Here is a 19,846-nt window from a genome sequence, read left to right on the forward strand (position 1 = left end):
GGTCCTTTTTGTTGCTGTTTACCAAGCATGTTATTTGCACAGAGGAGATGCTGAGCTCCTTTACCTCTGAGTGCTGATGCTGTAGTGAGCCTCCCGATTGCCAACGTTGCGAACCAGGAGGGTTCTCTCTGTCCTGTACTTGACTGGGCAGGAGGAGAAGTTGAGCTGATCAGGGAAATCCAGGAGAGCTCTGGCACCTATAGCTCGGATGGGCACAATAAACTTTTCCCTTTCTGTGATGCAGATGAGCTGGTGGAAGTAATCCTACAGGGAAAGGAACAATCTCAGCACAGTACATTTAGTACCCTCCCCACGGCAGGAAAAAAACTGCTGTTTTCTACAGCTTTACCAGTGCTGTTCAATAATGTAACAGCACTTTTTACCTTAATGACCTTGCATTCCAGTAGCATGACTTGGACAGGGCTGTGAGCTTGCAAAAAACTAACCCTGTTGGCTCACCTGCTCTCCCAGCATGGTGGCAGAACCAAACAAAAGGATCTGAGGCAGATTCCTGAGCACCAAACCAATCATTTCAGCAGAAAGAGAACTTGGTTCCATCACCCCTGCAGACTACTAAAGGCACCACAAAGAATCAAATAGATTCAAAAGGCCTTTTCCACATCTGTGACTACCAGGCAGTCTTTGGTGAAGCTGCACACACTGATTGGTTTCATGCCAGGTGAGCCCAGGGCATGTTCGGGCTTCCCACTCCTTCCCAGAGCACTCCAGGGACAAGGCTGGGGACACACACACCCCTTTTAAAAGCCATCTCCCTAGCCCAGACCTGGCTCAGCTCAATACCCAAACTATTCTTGAGATGTCTGACAAGTGATAAAATGCCCTGACAATTCCACCCCTGCCCTCCACAGCCTGTTCCAGCTCTCCTCTAAACTTCAGAGTTTTTCCTGCATCTCATCTTGAATTTCTCTTTACATCTCAGCCCTGCTCTGCTTCTCTGCTGCATTTTGTCAGGCTTGATGCCTTAATCATCTCCCCTGTGATGTCTCTAGAATAAGTGATCTGGTGCCCATTCTGTGTTCCTCCCTGAGGCAGGAGGGATCAGAAGCTGCAAATGGGAGAAGCTCCAACACCCAGAGCAGAGCAAACTCAACTGTGGCATCCCCAGGCATTGGGGTGGGTCAGGAAATGCCCATGAAGCCCCTCCAGCCCCCAGGCTCTGAGGCATTCAGCTGGAGGAAGGCCACCAAAATGAAAATGAAAAGCCCTGACAATTCCACCCCTGCCCTCCACAGCCTGTTCCAGCTCTCCTCTAGACTTCAGAGTTTTTCCTGCATCTCATCATGAATTTCCCTTTACATCTCAGGCCTGCTCTGCTTCTCTGCTGCATTTTGTCAGGCTTGATGCCTTAATCATGATCTGGTGCCCATTCCGTGTTCCTCCCTGAGGCAGGAGGGATCAGAAGCTGCAAATGGGAGAAGCTCCAACACCCAGAGCAGAGCAAACTCAACTGTGGCATCCCCAGGCATTGGGGTGGGTCAGGAAAGGCCCATGAAGCCCCTCCAGCCCCCAGGCTCTGAGGCATTCAGCTCTAGGAAGGCCACTAAAATGAAAATGAAAAGCCCTGACAATTCCACCCCTGCCCTCCACAGCCTGTTCCAGCTCTCCTCTAAACTTCAGAGTTTTTCCTGCATCTCATCTTGAATTTCCCTTTACATCTCAGCCCTGCTCTGCTTCTCTGCTGCATTTTGTCATGCTTGATGCCTTAATCATGATTTGGTGCCCATTCCGTGTTCCTCCCTGAGGCAGGAGGGATCAGAAGCTGCAAATGGGAGAAGCTCCAACACCCAGAGCAGAGCAAACTCAACTGTTCCATCCCCAGGCATTGGGGTGGGTCAGGAAAGGCCCATGCAGCCCCTCCAACCCCCAGGCTCTGAGGCATTCAGCTCTAGGAAGGCCACCAAAATTATTTTTCTGAGGGGTTGAGCAGATGGATCTCCAGGTGCTCTCTAAGGTCCCTCCCAACCTGAGCCATTCCACATCCAGTGTGGCATCACTCTGCTGGAACTATTGCCCTGTCCCCATGAAACCAGCAGTAAAACCACAGCAGCAGGGCCAGGAGCCTTTATCTCCAGCCCCTCTTATCAGTGAGTTGATAAAAGCTCTGCCTCTTATCACTCACTTGGTGCTTTCAACCCCTTTCAGGGTGTCTGCTTGCTGCTTCAGCTCTTGGAAGATAGAAATGTCCTTTAGGAAATGCACACAGCAAACTCCCTGAACCAAGATCAGCTCAGATTCCTTGGTCTTGGGATTTCCTGCTCTCATACCCACCCTCCACAAGCCTGGAAGGGATTTAAGGCATCCAGAGAGCCACAGCCACTGCTTTCCATGACAACTCACACCCTGAGCCCATCATCACTGCCTCAGCACACCAACCACCTGCTCAGGTAGAAATAACAGAAGCCATCCCCTCCCAGATGTAAAAAAGAATAAAGGATTTTTTTATTTTCTTGGCCATCTCAAATATTCACACTGGAAATTGCAGAAGGGCTTTAGCTCCTCATATTCAGAAGGTAAAATACCAGGAAGGGAACTGCAGCAAGCAACCTACAGCACTGAATATCACATTTCAGGAGAGAGTTTCATTTTCAGCAAGTCTTTCTGAATTAGCAATTTTGTACCCAACCTTGCAGCTTAACCCTCTAAAAGAAAAGTTATGGGCAGGCTCATATGAATTAAAAGCACCTATTATCTGAGTGCTTCACATCCTGGATTGTTTAGATCCTCAGAAACTGCATTAGCAAATAAAGAATGTTTTTTTTTTTTTTCCTTTTCTTCTTTTTTTTCCTTTTTTTTTTTTTCCCTTTGTTATTTTGGCCACCCTCCTGCAACAAAGGCACTGTAAATCCAGTCAAAAGCTGTGTGCCTTATTAAGTCTTGGCACAACACATTTACTTATCTCTCCCTTCCATATGCCAGGTAGACAGAGGAGGATGCAGAGAGTTCAGATCAGCAGGGGATAAAAGAAAAAAAAAAAAAAAAAAAAAAAGAAACCTCAACAATTGGAGATATTTGAGGGAAGTAAAAGGAAACAATTTAAGCCATTGCCAAGATGTGAGGTGATCAACTGCAATGTAAATAAGAGCCCAAGGAATAATTTCCCCGGAGGATGAAGCACAGGCAGCTCCATTCCTGGTGGGGGCCACTGGGACCTCCTGCCCAGGAATGCAAAGGAAAAGCTCCAGAAAGCAGAACTGGGCCTTGGGAAAGCTGCTGCCTCTCACCCGTCATGCACAGGCACCTTGTGTGCTCAGCCCTTCCTCCAGGGATGCCCTGGGACACCATTTCCCCTGCACTGCCTGGCTCAGAGCCTTTCATCACCTCCTGATCCAGGACCCTCAAGTGGCACCTTGCACCAAAGCTGAATGTCAGGCCAAATGGGGGGGGAACTCAAGGAGGGAGGTGTGTGAGAAGCTGGAGGCTCACAGTGCTCTGAACCCATGGCTCCTTTAAGCTTTTTAAAGCTGAATTGCCTTCCCCTGGCAGAAAAAGGTTGCAAATTCTGTGCTGCAGCACTTCCCTGTGTTGCCAGGACACTAACTCTGGTTTGCCCTTACTTACAACCTAGAGGTACAGACACACTGAGTTTTAAACCTTGTTTTACTTTGCAACTACAAATCCTTAGCATACTCTTTGAAACCAGGTCACTAAATAAGAGAAAGAAGAAAGGCTTTAAAGATTGTTGTGCTGAGTTGCAGCTTCAGGCTGTAGATTTTCATAAAATTACAACTTCATCCCTCCCAGAACTCCTCTCTCAATTTCAAGGCAAATACAGAGGATTGTATGATGGTTCCTCTTGCTGCTCTTTGATAAGCAGAATGTTACAAGCTCTGCTCTTCCAAGAATCACACCACTGGCATTTGCACTTGCAGCCACTGAAATGAAAGCATCTGCTTGTCTCCAATGTCATTTCAGGCTCTTAGCAAACTCAGGCCAACATTAATTACTGTGACAGTGATACCACCATTAGCTGCCTCAGTCAGATGTCAGTTTTGCTGCATAACCCATCCTAAATCAGTCACTGAATTCTTTGCAGCAGACAACTCGCAAAGAAAAGATCCTTGCAGCAGGAGGCAACAATAAATCAAGCAGGAAAAGCTCCCTGCTGCAATCACAACACTGAAGGCTGGAAAATCAGGGCCATTAAAAAAAAGAGGAGAGGTGGGAGGATGAAGATTGCTTCATGTGAGAAGGGGAACCCCCTTCTCCAGCCTCTCCAGACCCTCCATGTCACAGGGTGCTTGGAAATCAGTCCCTTTGCTCCAGGCTCATTTTGTGGCAGGCCATTTCCCTCTGTTTTCTGCCCCTTTTCTCCTCCCAGGAATCTTCTTAAAAGTAGGAATAGCTCCTGTGTGCTACAAAACATTTAAGAGGGCTGAACTGAATTTGAAAGGAGTTAATTTCAGTAATGCAGTAACTCATTGTCCTGTCATATTCCATGTTAATCAATGAGCATTAATTCAGTCTCCACTGAGCATCACTCATGAATTTTGCAAATGCTCCAGACTGAACTTGGATTGCCTGAAAAGATTGCAGTGAAAACAGGGAGGGCAAACCAGAATAAGCTCTGCTGTGTTTTCACATGCTTCTTGCTCCCTCCTTCCTTTAGGATAATCCATTAATAAGCCCAAAGGACAGGCAAATGTTAAGTTTTCCTCTCTTGTTTCTATGCCAAGCTGTTCCACAAGGCTTTCCAATTAGGCAGAGCATTCCAGCCCATAATGCAAGGACACCCAGGAACAGAGGGTGGCATGAGAACACCCACACGGTACAACCAGAGCAGTAAACCAGAAATGTGTAAATCAGAGGCAGCAAGAGGAGCTAATTGGAAATGTTGCCCAGCAGAAAAATTACCATTTTGTATTCATAATGCAAATGCCAATAAACAAAGAGATGTCTCAGCTATTTATTTACTTTCTGACAGTCCAATCATGTGGCACATTCCCAAATGACTCCAAAACAATAGGAAACTGCTCATTTATCAAGAGGAGGCTACATGGCACATGGCATTTCAGCCACTAACAACTCACGTGGTCCTTTTATTTAGGGCCAAATTTACTCCCTTGGAACAGGAGTGACTTTGCTGAAGTCAGACCTACCCCATGGAAGAATGGAATAAAAGCAGGAGAATTATATAAACCAGCTCCACAACAAGAAAGATTCTCTCCAGTCCTGACAGAGGGGTTTGCAGCATCCCAGTTCTCTGGGTTATCCCTGGGGATCAGGGAGCAGCAGAGGTTGTTCAGAGGGAACACTCCCTGCACAAATATTCTGCATGCAAGCAGCTGCAAGCCCCATGCAGGTGGCATCACAAGTCCCCTCTTTGCTGAGGGGGTTGCAGGGTGCTGAGCCCCTCCTGACAGCACTGCTGCTGCATTTCCAGCTGAGCTGCAGCACTCTGGGACTTGGCTGCCTCACGTGGCACAAAGGATGAGCCAAAATGCTCAGGTTGTACAAAATCCTGAGCCTGCTGTCTAAACCTCCCTGTGCTCCCCACAGAGCAGGCTGCACCCCTCTTCCTGGTGCCCTGCACAACCCTCACAGGGAGCACAAAACCCCAGTGCAGCAGAAAGCACCCAGGGTGTCGCTGAAGCTGCACAGAGGAGCTCCTGCTGGCAGAGCTCCCTGTGCCAGGCAGCAGCAGTTCAAGGGCAAGACAAGGGACAAAGTCCTGGGCATCAGTGCTCCTGGGGGTTATCTCACCCCCCTTCTATTTGTGGTGAGGTTCATGTGTTGCTCTGCTGCATCTCTGCACTTGAAGAGCAGCACTTTGTCCTTGGTGGGCACCAATTTCCTTCTCCCACCCCCAAAATGAATGCTAATACCACTAAATCACATTTTAAAAGCAGCAGTGCAGTCCCCAAAGCCTACCTCAGGGAGACTGAGCTCCTGTGTCACTTGGGTAGCATGGAGAACTGCCCTAGGCCAACATAATTTTTAGCCTAAATATTAATGATGTTAAATAATTTTTCAGTCCCTCCTAAGGAACAGATTATGTCACAGCTGGGACCACAGGGCATTTCCTCCTCAGTTTTATCTATCTGTTTGAGGATATATCTGCTTTATATGCTGTTTGAGGACAGGGCAAAGTGCTAAACCAAGTGGAAGTCAAGAAAGGGTTGTGCTCAACAAGATATTGTACCTCTGGCCTGGTGCAGAAACAGCAGCTGGCTCCCAGCTACCCCCTAACCCCACCTCTCCAATGAAGTCATGGGAAGAACATTGCTCAGAGGCAGCAAGATGCTGGCAGAAAGGAGCAACCCTGCCTCTCTTGGTCTCCCAGCAATGCTTCCTCCCTTCCCTGCCATGTCCTAAATCCTCCTGGCAGGCAGCTGAGGAGGGACTGCACTTTGGCCACAACAACCCCATGGGGAGCTCCAGGCTGGGCACAGAGTGGCAGAAAGGGAGCTGGGAGTCTGGATTGCCAGGAAGCTGAAGAGGAGGCAGCAGTGTGCCCAGGTGGCCAAGAAGGCCAATGGCATCCTGGGCTGGCTCAGGAACAGCGTGGCCAGCAGGTCCAGGGAAGGGATTCTGCCCCTGTGCTCAGCCCTGGGGAGGCCACAGCTTGAGTCCTGTGTCCAGTTCTGGGCCCCTCAGCTCAGGAAGGAGCTTGAGGTGCTGGAGCAGGTCCAGAGAAGAGCAAGGAGGCTGGGAAGGGATCCAGCACAAGTCCTGTGAGGAAGGGCTGAGGGAGCTGGGGGTGTTGAGGCTGGAGAAGAGGAGGCTCAGGGGAGACCTCATCACTCTCTCCAACTCCCTGAAAGGAGGTTGGAGCCAGGGGGGGGTTGGGCTCTTTTCCCAGGCAACTCTCAGCAAGACAAGAGGGCACAAGAGGTCTCAAGTTGTGCCAGGGGAGGTTTAGGTTGGACATGAGAAAGAATTTCTTGCTGGAGAGGGTGATCAGGCATTGGAATGGGCTGCCCAGGGAAGGGGTGGATTCTCCATCCCTGGAGATATTTCAAAAGAGCCTGGATGTGGCACTCAGTGCCATGGGCTGGGAACCACGGGGGGAGTGGAGCAAGGGTTGGACTTGATGAGCTCTGAGGTCCCTTCCAACCCAGCCCATTCCATGATTCTATGACTATTTACAAGGGCATGGAGGACTGGGGGATTTAAACTGGAAGAGGGGAGATGTAGGTTACACATTAGAAGAAATGCTTTCCTCTGGGAGCAGGGAGCATCCCAGGACTTCAAGGGCTGCTGGCATGGCCGTGCCCCTCTGCTCTGGTGTTGCCTGTGCTCCTTCCCTGCACAGAGCAGCTGGGAGAGTTCCTGGGATCACAGAATCCCAGAATCGTTATGGGTGGGAAGGGCCTTGGGGTTGTTCATCCTGGAGAAGGCTCCTGGAAGAACTCAGAGCACCTTCCAGTACCTCAGGGGGCAGCAGGAAAGATGGGGAGAGGACTTTTTACAAGTGGTGGAATGAGAGGGGATGATTTTAAGCTGAAAGATTTAGATGAGGTATTAGGAAAAAATTCTTTCCTGTGAGGGTGCTGAGCCCCTGGCCCAGGCTGCCCATGGAAGCTGTGGCTGCCCCATCCCTGGCAGTGTTCAAGTCCAGGTTGGATGGGGCTTGGAGCAACCTGGGCTGGTGGGAGGTGTCCCTGGTGGGGACAGAGCTCCCAGGTGAGCTCAGAGCAACCTTCCAATATCTGAAGGGGCTCCAAGAAAGCTGGGGGAGGGCTTTGGACATGGGGGGGTGGGGAGAGGACAAGGGAAATGGGTTAAAACTTGGAGATAGAGGGGAGATTGAGGTTGGACATGAGGAAGAAATCCTTTAATTTGAGACCTAGAGATAAGAATACCACTAAAAAAGACAGTGTTCAAACCTCTGGCTTGCTGCTAGTGTTAAGTTTTTGTAACCTATCAAATGACTCCTGAGGAGACCACCCCAACAACTGAGGCTGAAGGGATTAAACCTGAAGAGGGAAGATTGAGGTTGGACATGAGGAAGAAATTCTTTAATTTGAGGGTGCTGAGCCCCTGGCCCAGGCTGCCCATGGAAGCTGTGGCTGCCCCATCCCTGGCAGTGTCCAAATCCAGGCTGGATGGGGCTTGGAGCAACCTGGGCTGCTGGGAGGTGTCCCTGCCCATGCAGGGGGTTGGGACTGTGTGAGCTTTAAGGTCCCAAATCATTCAGGGATTCTTTGATTAGCAAGCCCCCAGAGAACAGAGTTAATCCTTCAAATCACAGCACTGAGAACCAGACTCACCAGGCCCCCAGCACTGATGTTCAGGACCTCCAAGCAAAAGCATCCCCTGTTTGGCATGGAACAGGCACCATGGGCTCTGGGGTAACATGTCTGCAGAATGTTCCTCTTTGTTCCTGCACATGCAGATGTCTCCCAAGTTATCTGCAGCACAGCAACCTCCTGCTGAGTTAAATAAAGACACCCAGAGCTCAGTGTTCCTGTGCCAGGCTGGCTCCCTGCAGTGTGCACAGCACTCCCTCTCCTCCCAGCTGGATCCCAGGCAGTGGCCTGCAGGTCAGCACAGCTCCAGGGCTTGGGAACAGAGGGTATGAAAAGGCAGCATCTTTGCTCCAGCCCAGGGTGAGGCAGGGAAACAGCTGTTAAGTGGGAAAGAGAAAAGCTCTCTGAATCTCTTTACTCCTCCAGTATTGTTGATAATAATGAAACACCCACCTTGGAGTAAAGGGATTGCTGAACATCCCCTCAACACCCCTCCCTGTCATTTCCATCCTGTTCCATGAGCATCTTCCCTCATGAATGCTCCAGAAAGGGCAGGGAGGGAAGGCACAGCCCCTCAGTCCCTGGGGCAGCAGCTAAGAGCAGGGTGTGAGCCACAAACTGTACAAAAATGGTGATGGCTTTAGACATGATGTTCAGCTGTCTCTCACTGCTGTGTCCAGCATCAAGGTGACTCCAGGTTTCAGCTGATCAGGCTTTAGTTTGGGTCCTCCAAATAAAAAGTCACTTTTAAACAGACTTCTGTACTTATAATTAGTGGAGCAAACCCATAATTATGCTGCCACAGATACCAGAAAACCAACACCTTGAGAGACCACCCTCAGCAGACAGTAGACTCATCCCTGAAGCCAACAGACACTACATTAAATGTTCCAGCATCATCTTTACCATGGGGAAAGAGTTTCCCCCTGTTCCAAATCCAGTGCAACCCCACTGAAACCAGGACAGGTCTTCAAAACCCATCCCAGATTTCCTGGGAAAAATGCAGCTGCTTGTTCCTGTGACACCAAGTGTTTGGGAGCCCCAGTCTCACCTTGTTCTCCTGAGGGGTGAAAAGGATGTGGAAAGTTGAAACCATGCCAGGTGCTACCTTAGAGTTTTCATCAGAGGGACTGATCAATCTGAAGTAAGGAGAGGCCTCCAGGACAACCTTCAGCAGTCGAGGAACCTGCAGGGAACACATGGAGCTCTGATTCCTCCCAGTGGTGTGGGAACACAAGGAGAAAAAAATCTGGCCATGAGCTGGTGAAATGCTTCCCTCACCACTTTCCCAAAGCACTTTTAACTCTTGAGATACACAAGGATGCACTTGAATCCATCCAAAAACTTGGAGCCATCCAAACTAGCTCCAGGCAATTTTCTGCTGCAAAGGAATCACCAAGCAGGATGCAGAGATCCCCATCTTCAACAGGCCCAAGGACCAGGCTGCACACTTCTGCTGTGCCTCCAGAGGGAGAATGCATCATGTGCAGGCAAAACATGCTGGGGCAAGGAAGGAATTCACCTCCAACTCACTGGTCAGAGTGGGGCAGTCAAACTGTGGTGCTGCAGCCTCAGGTTGGGCAAACCAGAAAGAGCAGAAGATCATTGTGGCCTTAGTGGGGTGGAAAAACCAAAACCAAAACCAAACCAAACAAAAAAAACCCCCAAAAAACTAAAAACCAACCCAAAACAAAACAAAACAAAAAAAAGAAAACAAACAAACAAAAAAAAAACCCCAAACAGCCAAAAAACCAAACAACAAATAAAAACCACAAACAAACAAGCCTGAAGAGCAGAAGGAGGGACAAAGAGACAGCCCCAGAAACAAGATAATTTAAAGTGGGCTGCAAAGAAAACAAGAGAGAAGCACAACACTCTGCAAGGAAAGGTTGATGCAGAAGATGAGAGCAGCCAACTTGCCAAGATGATGGAAAGCCAGACGACCCCCCAGGCTGTGCCTATTAATTAGAGGCTTCAAAGGCATTTTCTGCCTTGAGCTACATGACCAGCACTGACTCACAGGGTGGTTTCATTATTAAAAGCCAATCTCAGCTCTCCAGAGGTTCTTGCTGATCACAGCCAGGCAGCTGGAATGCAGGCAAGGCAGATTTCTGGATGTTCCTCCCCATATTCCTCAATCCCTGCAGGAAAGTTGCTTCCAGTTTCTGCCCTCCAAGGATGCCACAAACACCAAGGCAGCAAACAGGTGTTTTCCACTGCATCAAAATCAACCCCCAGAGCACCCAATCTCACCTCAGAAAGCCTAAACCAGGGGATTTTGACTGACAGGCAGCTTCACTGGGAAACAACAGACCCACAGAAGGCTTGAGAAACCTGTAGAGCCATTCTGCACCACCCAGTGGAGCTGGGAAACCCATGGCCAAGGCAGTCCTGAACTCTCCCCAAATGCTCTTTGGTCCCAGCAATGCCCTGGGGCAGCAAGCTCCACAAGCCAAGTTCACCCAGTCATAGAATCATAGAATCATAGAATCCTAGGGGTTGGAAGGGACCTGGAAAGATCATCTAGTCCAACCCCCCCTGCCAGAGCAGGGCCCCCTAGAGTACATCCCCTAGGAACGTGTCCAGGTGGGTTTTGAATGTCTCCAGTGAAGGAGACTCCACAACCCCCCTGGGCAGCCTGTTCCAGGGCTCTGTCACCCTTACAGTAAAAAAATTTTTTCTGATATTCAACTTGAACCTCCTATGCTCCAATTTACACCCATTACCCCTTGTCCTATCACTGGTCACCACTGAGAAAAGCCTAACTCCATCTCCCTGACACTCACCCCTTACATATTTGAAAACATTGATGAGGTCACCCCTCAGTCTCCTTTTCTCCAAACTAAAGAGCCCCAGCTCCCTCAGCCTTTCCTCATAAGGGAGATGTTCCACTCCCTTAATCATCTCAGTAGCTCTGCGCTGGACTCTTTCAAGCACTTCCCTGTCCTTCTTGAACTGAGGGGCCCAGAACTGGACACAATACTCCAGGTGTGGCCTCACCAATGCAGAATAGAGGGGGAGGAGAACCTCTCTTGACCTACTAACCACACCCTTTCTAATGCACCCCAGGATGCCATTGGCCTTCCCCTGGGAGATGAGCACATGTGGCTGAAACCTTCAGCAAAAGCCACCCAGAACACCTCTAAGGGTACTGAGGAAAAGCCTGAAGACAGAAAAACTATTTTACAGTCCACAGGCAAGAGCAATAAGTATACAGCAAAGCACTTTGTACTTGAATAATTACAGAGCCTCTGTTTGCAAACTGCTCTGCTGATGGCTGGATTTTTATGGAGCAGACAACCCCAGGCTACTGTGAAGTCAGTATGATTCAGAGCAAACAAGGCAAGTGGTGAGAAGGCTCTGGGACAGAGCACAATATTGTTTTTCCCTAGGATGTTGCCAAAAGCCAACAAAATTAGAATATAACAACTTCTCTGGGGATTATCATCTCTATCTTTGTGCACTGAAACATGCCAAGGCTTCTCCTTAGAGCTGTGTGACAGCACACCAGTGCTGTCCAGTGGCTGAAGTCTAACTAGCTTCAAACCTAACTCATTTGGGGGAAAATCTGACAGCTCACACATTGTCTCCCCTTTAAGGGGCACACAAATCCCAAGGTGCAGCTGTACAAGTTCATTATTTTGTACTGGAATGGCAGAAAGGTTGATGCAGATGTTCTTTTCCACTTGAGGAAGCTTGAACAGAGGATGTTAACTGCTTGCCTGTTGGCTGGTACTTGGCAAAGGAAATATTTTGAAGTGCCACATGGATAACAGAGCAGCTGAAGACTTTAAAAAAAAAAAAAAAAAGCAACAAATAAACAAAATTAACTTAGTGGGTATGGAGCAGAGCCATAGAAAGAGAGAAATCTAAATATATTTTAGCAAAGAGGACACCTACAACAAAGAGATCTCAAAATCAATGTGCACTGCACCAGTGTTATCCCATGGGCACCCACACTGCATCTTTCTAATAGTTCCAGGCTGAACTCCCAAGCAGGAATGGTGCAGTATTCCTCTCCAGGAATAAGAGGGACCACAGCTGCATCCTTCCTTCCCAAAGGGTCTGCCAGCCATGTCCCTGTCCCAGCTTGTCACCTCAGGATGTGCTTTTACCTCCTTTGCTGTCCCTCTGCCTCCACTCTGCCCTGACAGTGGCTTTGTCCCCTTGTTTGTTTCCCCCAGCAGGCAGAGTCACAGAGGGGTTAAATTCACCTCCTCCTTCTGCCCTCTTCTCGTGCACATACCTTGAATTTCACTTTTTTTTTTTTTCCTAGCATTTCTCTGCCTCCAGTACACTTGCTGTTGTGTCAAGAGAAACCCTTGTGTGTACAATGTTCTCTCCCAGAGCACTTTCTAACTCAGCTCCTTTCCTCCCTCCTGTCCTTTTCCCACCAGCTTGCTCTTGGCACATGCTTGGTGCAAGCAAATGTTTCCCCTGCTGAGATTCAAAAGGTCTCAGTTTTCCTCTTCACAGTGGAACAAAACTGCTGACATTTTTCAACTTTTCCCTTCTCAACTTTCTTGGGAAATCTCTAAATGATCAGTTTTTTCAAGTAAAGGTGAAGACCTTCAAGAGCATATTAGATGGGCTGTGGTTCTACACAGGGAAAGCAGAAAGCCACATGGTCTTAGAAAACCCTGAGCAGAACGGAATGAAGCTTAGCAGGAGGCTAAAATGGCATCTAAAGACCTCCTCCTGCTTCTGCTAAAGCAATCTGTTGTTTCCAAACACCCTCCCTGGAGGGCTAATGCCACTAATTACAATTTATATCAGCAAAAGTGGGGAATATTCAACCCCTGTGCTTTGACAGTGAGCTGCACAGGAGCAGCTAAAGAGGCTGCAAGAGGGCAGAGGTGCCCTGCCAGCAGGTAAGAGCAGCAGCCACCAGGCCAGGGTGCACACTCAAGGGAAAAAATTCTGTCCTGTGAGGGTGCTGAGCCCCTGGCCCAGGTTGCTCAAGGAAGCTGTGGCTGCCCCATCCCTGGCAGTGTCCAAGTCCAGGCTGGATGGGGCTTGGAGCAACCTGGGCTGGTGGGAGGTGTCCCTGCACACGCAGGGGGTTGGGACTGGGTGAACTTTAAGGTCCCTTCCAACCCAAACCAGTCTGGGATTCTGATTCTAAAGCATGAGAGCAGGTGAGAACTGCAGAGCCCTCAATATTCTCACTCAAGGGCTTTCAAGGGAAAGGATAATGAAGAGAAAAGTTCCTTTGTGTTAAGATCCCACCAACACATGGCCAAAATCAGGAAGAGAGCCCCCAGTCCAGGAAGATCTCCATCACCTTGCAGTAGAAAGGTGGTGAGACATTTTACTGTGGCTGTGCTGCAGCAGGGAACTGGCTCTGCTGGACAGCACATGAATCCCCTGCTCTCCTGTTCCAGCACAGTGTCTGTGTCCCTTTTCCCTTGTTCTCCTGTTCCAGCACAGTGTCTGTGTCCCTTTTCCTTGTTCTCCTGTTCCAGCACAGTGTCTGTGTCCCTTTTCCTTGCTCTCCTGTTCCAGCACAGTGTCTGTTCCCCCTTTCCCTGCTCTCCTGTTCCAGCACAGTGTCTGTGTCCCTTTTCCTTGTTCTCCTGTTCCAGCACAGTGTCTGTGTCCCTTTTCCTTGTTCTCCTGTTCCAGCACAGTGTCTGTGTCCCTTTTCCCTCCTCTCCTGTTCCAGCACAGTGTCTGTGTCCCTTTTCCTTGTTCTCCTGTTCCAGCACAGTGTCTGTGTCCCTTTTCCCTGCTCTCCTGTTCCAGCACAGTGTCTGTGTCCCTTTCCCTGCTCTCCTGTTCCAGCACAGTGTCTGTGTCCCTTTTCCTTGCTCTCCTGTTCCAGCACAGTGTCTGTGTCCCTTTTCCTTGCTCTCCTGTTCCAGCAGAGTGTCTCAGTGTCCCAGTGTCCCTGACCTTACCTTGTCAGTGTTCCTCAGAGTCAGAGGCACTTCGTAGACCTCAAAGGGGACATAGTTCTGAAACACCACCTCTGATGGGAAAGGTTGAAATAAGCTCTGGTCCAAGTCAACTGCTGAGAACTGGGGATGCAAAACAGAGCAGTGAAAAGTTTAGCTGAAAGAGATTCATGAAGGAGAATCCTACACTCACCTCCAGTGAAGCAGCCTCTTGGGGAATATGTCTGCCCAGCTCACTCTAGGAAAACAGGAGCTCACTCAACCTGTGCTCTGAGCTGATCAAAATTTCTGGAGCACAGGCTCAAGCTGAGAAGCAGTTTTGGAAGGTTTCTGCTGCAGAAGTTTCCTTCTTCAAAACTTTCCTTCCTTTAGCCCTGGGCTAAAGTGTTCACAGAGCTCCAGAGTACTCATGGAGCAAGTGAAACCCAAGACTTCCCATGAGACTCCATGGGACTGCAGTTTTGGGATGATCTTTACTCTAAGACCAAGGGACCAAGACCCACATGGCCCCAAATTTTATTTTTTTTTATACAGAGCCTTGAAATGAGTAAGAGAACAGCAGCCTGGAGGTAAGGCCAAAGAAAGGATCTCATTCCTTAAGGAAAACCAAGCAAGATGAATGCTGGCTGGTGAGGAGGTTCAGCTCTTTTCTCTGCATTACTGGGCAGCTTCAGACCAGACTTGGTATCTCCTTTTTCCATGAGCTTTAAATAGATGCTTTATTGCATCCTATTATCACTGTTCTGTTTCATACCACTGCAGGAGCATATCTGAATATTTACAAGACCAGGAAATGCTTACAGAACAGAGGCATTACTTTGAGAACTCCTCCCTGCTTTGTCTCCCCTCTTCCAGCTGCACTGGACAGCCACAGACAGGACTCCTGACTCTTCACAGAAGCAGCAGTCATCCTGCACCACACTGCTTGTTATTTGTGCACTCATCTGATGCCTTCCCCAGCCTCCTGCACTGTCCAGGACAATCCTTACCCAATTTATTACAGGTCTCTTTGCTAGCAACCTCCTACTAAACAGCCCCACCTCAGTGATCTACCCATTTGGACTGAGTTATACAGAGCAGCCCTGTGAGGAAGGCAGTTTTTAACAGAAATGCAAGGAAAAAGAGTCAAATAAAGCACATCCACTTCACTCTGCCTGGGCAGTTCCCCTGTGTAGCTGGCAGGATCCTGCAGCCTGCAAAACTAATGGCCTAGCTAAGGGTCCCACGTGTTGTTCCAATCTAAAGCATTCATTCAGTTGATTTGGTTACATTTTTAATAACTAAAAATTAGTTTGCAGCTTCCACAGGCCAGCACTGCCAGCCTTGAAAGGGAATCTGACAGTGACCACAGCAAAAAGTGGCTGCATTGGTGAGGCCACACCTGGAGTATTGTGTCCAGTTCTGGGCCCCTCAGTTCAAGAAGGACAGGGAAGTGCTTGAAAGAGTCCAGCGCAGAGCTACTGAGATGATTAAGGGAGTGGAACATCTCCCTTATGAGGAAAGGCTGAGGGAGCTGGGTCTCTTTAGTTTGGAGAAAAGGAGACTGAGGGGTGACCTCATCAATGTTTTCAAATATGTAAGGGGTGAGTGTCAGGGAGATGGAGTTAGGCTTTTCTCAGTGGTGACCAGTGATAGGACAAGGGGTAATGGGTGTAAATTGGAGCATAGGAGGTTCAAGTTGAATATCAGAAAAAATTTTTTTACTGTAAGGGTGACAGAGCCCTGGAACAGGCTGCCCAGGGGGGTTGTGGAGTCTCCTTCACTGGAGACATTCAAAACCCCCCTGGACACGTTCCTAGGGGATGTACTCTAGGGGGCCCTGCTCTGGCAGGGGGGGTTGGACTAGATGATCTTTCCAGGTCCCTTCCAACCCCTAGGATTCTATGATTCTATGATTTCATCTTTCTCCCAGTAGTGTGCTTTAGCAGTGGTAGCTAAACTCAAGCAAACCCCTCTGATTTCAGCACAGGTGGTGTCTGTTCCCTTGGTGCAGATCAGGACCTCAGCATCTCACCAGGAAAAACTGTTTTCCCCCATCAAAAGGGAATTCACCACCAGCAGCTATTGGGAAGGACAAAAGGACCAAGTCATTGAGGTGTCTGAGGAAGCTGGAGGCAAACCTGTCACAGGCAGGCACCCTCTTCAAATGTCACACCAAAGAGCAAGAAAAAGGGGAGGGAAAGGCTACCTTCTGGTAGGAGGTTTCACTCATGTCCAGAAGCTGGATAATCCGGGGCCTCCTCATCTCCTGAGTGCTGTCCAACCTCTGCTGGGTAGTGAGAGACATCTGCTTCAGGAAGGCAGAGGGAGTCAGCTGAAATGCAAAACACCAACAAGAGCTACAGGAATGCCTTTGTTTAGAAAGGCTTTTCTTGTTCAAGTGCCACTGATAAATAATTTGTGATCAGCAGCAGCAGGCTAGTCCTGTGGAAGTCCCATAAGGTACCTGCTGAATTATTTAGGATCAGGAAATTAATGATCTAGAGCGGAACACACATGGCTGCAACCAAGTGGCTCTGTCCCATCAGCTTCCTCCTGATTTGATGTGACATGTTTGGGGATTTCTGCTCTTTGGGCATTTTTTCCCCTCTTTAGTTTTGCTGGATTGAGCCAGTGACCTTTGAAGAGAGCAGGCAGGAGTTCTCAGAAATCCCCTAACTCCATCCTTGCCCACTCTTCACAACCAACCTGCATGTGGAGATGTCACTGCTGGCTGAATCAGAGGCAAGTGCTGTGCCAAGGCTGATGTGGAAAGGAATGGGTCCAAGTTTTTCTTCTCTTTTTAATTAGCATTTGTTTTCTCTCTGTTCTGACCTCACAGACCCCTCCACAGAAATACAGAGAGAGAGCTCCTTGACAGAGCCTCAGTGCTGGGTCATTTCCAGCCAAGCAGTCAGCAAAGGGGACATTTGGGGATGGGATGGAAGAACTGCCCTGACCCCACTGCTGTCTGCAGGGCTGGGGCTGTGCTCCACACAGGATGTGACACACAAAAACTGGTTTGGAACCTGTTCTGCCTGGGACCAGCCACATCTCTCAAGTCTTTGGGTAGAATTTGAGGAGCCCACCACATGCTGGAGGGGAGCTCTGGTCAGGGCAGCCCTGGGAACTATGTCTGCATGAGAGAGGTTCCTGCCCACAGCAAGAGGGAGGAAAAAAGGCAGCAAAAGGCAATCTTTTGATGGGAGGTTTCACTCAGGTAGAAGCAGACTCAAGCTTCAGCTACTCCATCCATTCACTTAACTGGGTTTCAGTGACACATCCAGGCAAGACCCTGGACTTGCCCTAAAGCAGCACCCAGGTCAAACCCCACTGCACCTTGGCAGCCACTTCCAAGAGAAGCAATGGCAGCCAGGAGGTTGGGAAGTGGTGTCTGGAATCACAGCAAGGGGGGAAGGCAGAGGGAGATGGGATGGACACAGGGGGATGGAGTTTTCCAGCCTTAACAGCACCCACCTGGCCAGAGCAAGTACTTACAGTCACAGACTCCTCTGGCTCTTTGACCAGCCTTGGGTTATGAGGTGCTGCCACTTTGCTGGGGAATCCAGACTTTTTGGAAGACTCCATGGATTGATGGGGCTTACGAGAGGCCATGGCTCACCTGGAAGAAGCAACAGGACTTTAACATCCAGAATCCCAGGCATGGCAGACCCAAAGGCTACCTGGGGGCAGGCCAGAATGCTTCCTGAGTGGAGAACATAAGCACTCCCTCTCTCTGTTTCATTATTAGACCATATTTAAGTGGCAGGCTAAAGATCCCTAGAAGTAAAACCCCAAAACAAACATTCCCTGACCCCAAACTGAGTCCTTCAGCCTTTTGCTGTGGATGCAGTCCTATGAGACACAGACACACACCACCAGGGCTCTCCTTCTCCCTCCTCCATGGCTTTTGGAAGCCCATTTAAAGGAAATTATTAACCAAATATCCAAATTGTCCTTTATTACTCTTTAGGAGGGCTTTTTGGTGGGAACAGAAGAAGTCACTTAGTTGCTTTGTTTTGCAAGAGTAGCTCACCAGACATGACTGTGCACCTGACCCTCCTCACTGCTCAGGAGATTTTGAGTAACCTTAAACCCAAACATTAACAAACTGAGACCCCTTTCCTATTTGGCAAACCAAATATCCACCCAGAAGGAGCCTGGTGATGTTTCTAACTAATGGACCACAAGAGGCCAATATTCTGATTAAGAACTATAGTTTCTCAAGGCTAATTTGGTGATTTTAAGTGAAAAAAATTATTCAGCAAAATATGACTCCTTCCAGGCATGAAATTACCCCAATGCCCAAGAGCATTTCTCCAGGGAGAATGAGGGCCCTAAATTTCCTTTACTAACACCCAAACTCAAGGTTCCCTACAGGCATTAGAGACTGTAACAGCAGAAATAAAAGCACAAAACCATTAAAGGAACATGAGCAATAAGCTCAAGTACAAATGCAGCATGTGGGAAAGCAGGGCCACTTAAGACTTCATCCTAATGGCAGTTCTCCTCCAGCACTCTTATCCCACTGGATTAACATGGGTTAAAAAAACCAAAGCAGTACTTTGGACTAGAAATAATTTTCACTCCCCCCTCTGGCTAACTGGACCAAGGAATATATGGATTTGCCAACTTCATTTTCTGGGACTTGAAAGAACAGGGCTCTCATAGGTTGGGTATAGGTTGGGGGCTGAGCTGCTGGAGAGCAGTGGAGGTGAAAGAGACCTGGGGGTCCTGGTAGACAAGAAGATGCCCATGAGCCAGCAATGTGCCCTTGTGGCCAAGAAGGCCAATGGCATCCTGGGGTGCATTAGAAAGGGGGTGGTTAGTAGGTCAAGAGAGGTTCTCCTCCCCCTCTATTCTGCATTGGTGAGGCCACACCTGGAGTATTGTGTCCAGTTCTGGGCCCCTCAGTTCAAGAAGGACAGGGAAGTGCTTGAAAGAGTCCAGCGCAGAGCTACTGAGATGATTAAGGGAGTGGAACATCTCCCTTATGAGGAAAGGCTGAGGGAGCTGGGGCTCTTTAGTTTGGAGAAAAGGAGACTGAGGGGTGACCTCATCAATGTTTTCAAATATGTAAGGGGTGAGTGTCAGGGAGATGGAGTTAGGCTTTTCTCAGTGGTGACCAGTGATAGGACAAGGGGTAATGGGTGTAAATTGGAGCATAGGAGGTTCAAGTTGAATATCAGAAAAAATTTTTTTACTGTAAGGGTGACAGAGCCCTGGAACAGGCTGCCCAGGGGGGTTGTGGAGTCTCCTTCACTGGAGACATTCAAAACCCACCTGGACACGTTCCTAGGGGATGTACTCTAGGGGGCCCTGCTCTGGCAGGGGGGGTTGGACTAGATGATCTTTCCAGGTCCCTTCCAACCCCTAGGATTCTATGATTCTATGATTCTCATACCCTGCTCTACTTGAAAACTCCTCTCCATCCTGACACTGAGCTTTTCCTCCAGCCCACAGCATCTTCTCTGTGTGGCCTTGCTGGATACAGCAAGACACCATCTATAAAAAGATGACCCTGCTTCTCCTCAAGCTGTACCCACATCCTGCAAGCCAGGCAAAAACTTCATTCCTTTGCTCTCCAAGCAGCTTCCACACACTGGACCCTTTATAGTTTCAGAAAACAACAAGGTTGCTGTTTCCTTTTTATTTATTTCAAGAAACACAGGACTGTCCTATGGACAGAAGGACAGCAAGAGCTATGATTTAAAGCTGGAAATAACTACATTTCAAGAGAGAACTCTAACAGGGATGATA

The 19,846-nt window shown here is 48.8% G+C and overlaps 1 protein-coding gene across 1 annotated transcript in view; it reads right to left on the reverse strand.

Annotated features, from left to right (window-relative positions):
- Nucleotides 1-19,846, reverse strand: part of HYDIN (HYDIN axonemal central pair apparatus protein) — a 164,802-nt gene that overhangs the window by 143,689 nt on the left and 1,267 nt on the right. The window contains exons 3-7 of the mRNA XM_071757067.1: nt 17,585-17,708; nt 16,296-16,421; nt 14,111-14,230; nt 9,262-9,396; nt 65-264 (exon numbers count right to left, since the gene is read on the reverse strand). Coding sequence (XP_071613168.1) covers nt 65-264; nt 9,262-9,396; nt 14,111-14,230; nt 16,296-16,421; nt 17,585-17,701 — 698 coding nt within the window. The 5' untranslated portion in view covers nt 17,702-17,708. The remainder of the gene's footprint in view (nt 1-64; nt 265-9,261; nt 9,397-14,110; nt 14,231-16,295; nt 16,422-17,584; nt 17,709-19,846) is intronic.

The sequence above is a fragment of the Heliangelus exortis genome, chromosome 13 (genome assembly GCF_036169615.1).
Source record: "Heliangelus exortis chromosome 13, bHelExo1.hap1, whole genome shotgun sequence".
Classification (NCBI taxonomy): domain Eukaryota; kingdom Metazoa; phylum Chordata; class Aves; order Apodiformes; family Trochilidae; genus Heliangelus; species Heliangelus exortis.